This window comes from Myotis davidii, unplaced genomic scaffold (genome assembly GCF_000327345.1).
Source record: "Myotis davidii unplaced genomic scaffold, ASM32734v1 scaffold1688, whole genome shotgun sequence".
Lineage (NCBI taxonomy): Eukaryota > Metazoa > Chordata > Mammalia > Chiroptera > Vespertilionidae > Myotis > Myotis davidii.
The window spans coordinates 244,613-247,626 of record NW_006299238.1 but is presented as its reverse complement, the minus strand read 5'-3'; the positions used below and the strand labels follow the sequence as shown (position 1 = coordinate 247,626).

At 51.9% G+C, this 3,014-nt stretch overlaps 1 protein-coding gene across 1 annotated transcript in view; it reads right to left on the bottom strand.

The window, feature by feature from the left end:
* The window catches only part of IFIT2 (interferon induced protein with tetratricopeptide repeats 2), a 21,974-nt gene extending 19,113 nt beyond the window's left edge, over positions 1-2,861 (bottom strand). Inside the window, exon 1 of the mRNA XM_006774697.2 lies at positions 2,655-2,861. Coding sequence (XP_006774760.2) covers positions 2,655-2,659 — 5 coding nt within the window. The 5' untranslated portion in view covers positions 2,660-2,861. The remainder of the gene's footprint in view (positions 1-2,654) is intronic.
* Between the last annotated feature and the right edge of the window lie 153 nt (positions 2,862-3,014).

The following is a 3,014-nucleotide window of genomic DNA, read 5'->3' as shown; positions in this document are numbered from 1 at the left end:
CCAATGGCCCCAGTGTCCTGTTCTAGTCCTCCTGGGGTTGCTATGGTCTGTGTGTGGAATCCTGGGAATCATTCCAGGAACTTTAAATCAGCACCTGCTCATTTCTGTTACTTGAAACAAATGGAAACTTAACTACCCCCAAGTAGAATAAACAAAATATAGGAGGGAAGTGGGTAGGGATTTCCTCTCAGGGGAGGAACCTGTGTTCTTTCAAAGACCCAGGCGGGTCTTAGCTAAGGGCTAGGTTGTCTGAAGTCTCCTGTGTAACCGGGAGGGCGGGGCAGAGCCCGGGAGCGTGACTTGCTTGGCCTCTGCATTGTAATGGCAGCAGCCTCCCCTCGGGAAGCTGATGTCCAATCTCACCTACCTTCCTTCTCGGTGAGCTCACAGGAAGATATCCTAATGCACATGAGCTTCCTTAGCTCCTTTCTCATTTTATAACAGAAACACAGAGAATGAATACCGCTGAAATGATCTCAGACATAGAGTTCATTGTGCATTTGCAGGATAGAGACAGTTAATGTACACACTTACATACAATCCCTGTGAGCAGCCCTTCAAAAGGCAACCGATTTCACTGCATAATTACTTCAAATCAGAAGCTGGTCCCAATACTTGCTTCCCGGACTTACGCTTGTGACGTATGCTCCTGATGCCGCTGGAAGTCCTAACTGTTGACAGCACAACAATGTGTTTGCCCTGTTCAGGTCTGGAGGAAATCCACAGGGACACTGTTCCCCAGGCCAGAGCGCGTGCTGCCCCCGCAGTGAGTGAGAGCACTAGCAGCACCACCCAGGAGGACCCTGTTAGACAGCGGTTCTCAACCTTCTGGCCCTTTAAATACAGTTCCTCATGCTGTGGCCCAACCATAAATTATTTTCGTTGCTACTTTGTAACTGTAATGTTGCTACTGTTATGAATCGTAATGTAAATATCTGATATGCAGGATGGTCTTAGGTGACCCCTGTGAAAGGGTCGTTCGACTGCCAAAGGGGTCGCGACCCACAGATTGAGAACCGCTGCTGTTAGAGCTGCACACTCTTGGCCCTCATCCCAGCTCTACCCAATCAGAATCTGGGGGTTGAGCCCAGGAATCCCTCTTTAACAAAATCTCCTGGTGAATCATATTTGAGCTCAAATACAGGAACCACTGTCTTAGAGCACGGGGGCGGGGAGTGGGGGCAATGCCTGGTGAGGGTGCCTATAGCTAAAAATCAAATTAGAAGAGAGACTGATGGGTCTGTATGATCGTAAGAAAGATTCGATGAGAGGACCATGTTGAAATTCTAAGAAGTGGATACAATGCTGAGTTACTATAGCAACACACATCTGGAAATATCTCAAATCTTTTCTTTTTTCTATCAGGCAAACATGGAGACTAACAGAAAAAAAAATATCTTTCCAGAAGAGAGACCAGGAAACTTCAAGATGGATGGCAATGTGCCCTCCAAAGGTAATGCTGGGGCCGGTGTCCCTGGGTTCTGGAGCTCCCAGGAACGAAGCTTAGGCGTCCAGTCTGGTCACCCCGTCCTCAGACTGGAGAAAAAAGCAAGCTGTCTTCCTACCCAATAAGCTAGTACTTCCTCCTCAGGGCAAACTTCTGCTTCTGAGGATCATCTCCAGTTTATACTTCAGACAGGACGACTCTAGCCAATCAGTTGAATTTGGGGGTAAATTATATTTCTGTTAATGAATGAATGAATGAATGCATTTTGCCCGTCCTGATGCAGATCTGAGATGAATTGTAAGCACAGAGAAGGAATGGGCCGGAATGGGCCCACAGAGGGATTGACCAAAAAGGGAAAGAAGTTACTGACAGGGACAACAGTGTGGTGATTGGAGAGGAGGGGGAAGGTGGGAGAGGGCATAAGGGATATGAATGAACTTTTAACAACGAACGAACAAACAAACATAACGGAATTTGAACATAAAAAAGTAAATAAATTCCACCTTCACAGGAAGTGGGTTGCTACCCTGAGTGCATTTTAAACACTGCTCAAAAAACACACACAACCACCACCAACAACAAAAACACTGCTGACACTCTAAACGTTGTTCTTATTTTGTTAAATAAGAATCTTATTTAAAAAACTCCTCACGTAGATCTTCAAATAAAGAAACACACAGGAGTCTCCAGGATGGCACCCCCTCCCCCTGTCCTCTCCCTCCCTCCCTTAGGAACTCAGCTCTCGGCTTCTCCAGGGCCAATCGCCCTGAGGAAGCGGGACGGTGTGAGGCAGAAAACGGAGTAAACAAGCCCGCAGCCTAGAGACAGGAGCCTGGGGAAGGCTGTGCGCCAACTCGCAGGCAGAGCTTGTGGGGCGCCTGCCTGTTGGGGGCGCCTGGCTGCTGGGAGCGCCTGCCTGTTGGGGCGCCTGGCTGCTGGGAGCGCCTGCCTGTTGGGGCGCCTGGCTGCTGGGAGCGCCTGCCTGTTGGGGCGCCTGGCTGCTGGGAGCGCCTGCCTGTTGGGGCGCCTGGCTGCTGGGAGCGCCTGCCTGTTGGGGCGCCTGGCTGCTGGGAGCGCCTGCCTGTTGGGGCGCCTGGCTGCTGGGAGCGCCTGCCTGTTGGGGCGCCTGCCTGCTGGGAGCGCCGCTGCGGGTTTGCGCCCACAACAGGGCTGGTCGGACTTTTCCAGCGCCGCAGGGAGTGCCTACCTCATGGTCGCCGCGTCCTTCTCCGCGGTGCTGTGCTGCGAGGAGGCTGCTGTTAGGGCTGCTGTGCTTGCTCCCCAGCCACCTTCCTCCTCTGTCTGCAGTCAGGGCTGAAGACGCCTATATATAGAGGCACCCCGGTTCCTCCGCCTGGTCTTTCGGCAAAAGGCTTTGGGAAAGAGAAACTGCAACTGCAAAGTGAAACAGGCAGGGCTCTGGCGGTGAGTCAGAGGGAACTGCCCTTGGTGAACTGTGTTGATGTCCTGCATCAGCTGACATCCAGGGCGTCCAGCGGGGAGGATACAGTTTCGCAGCACCCTGCCTCCTTACTGCAGTGGTCAGTGGTCACCCACCCTCACCCAG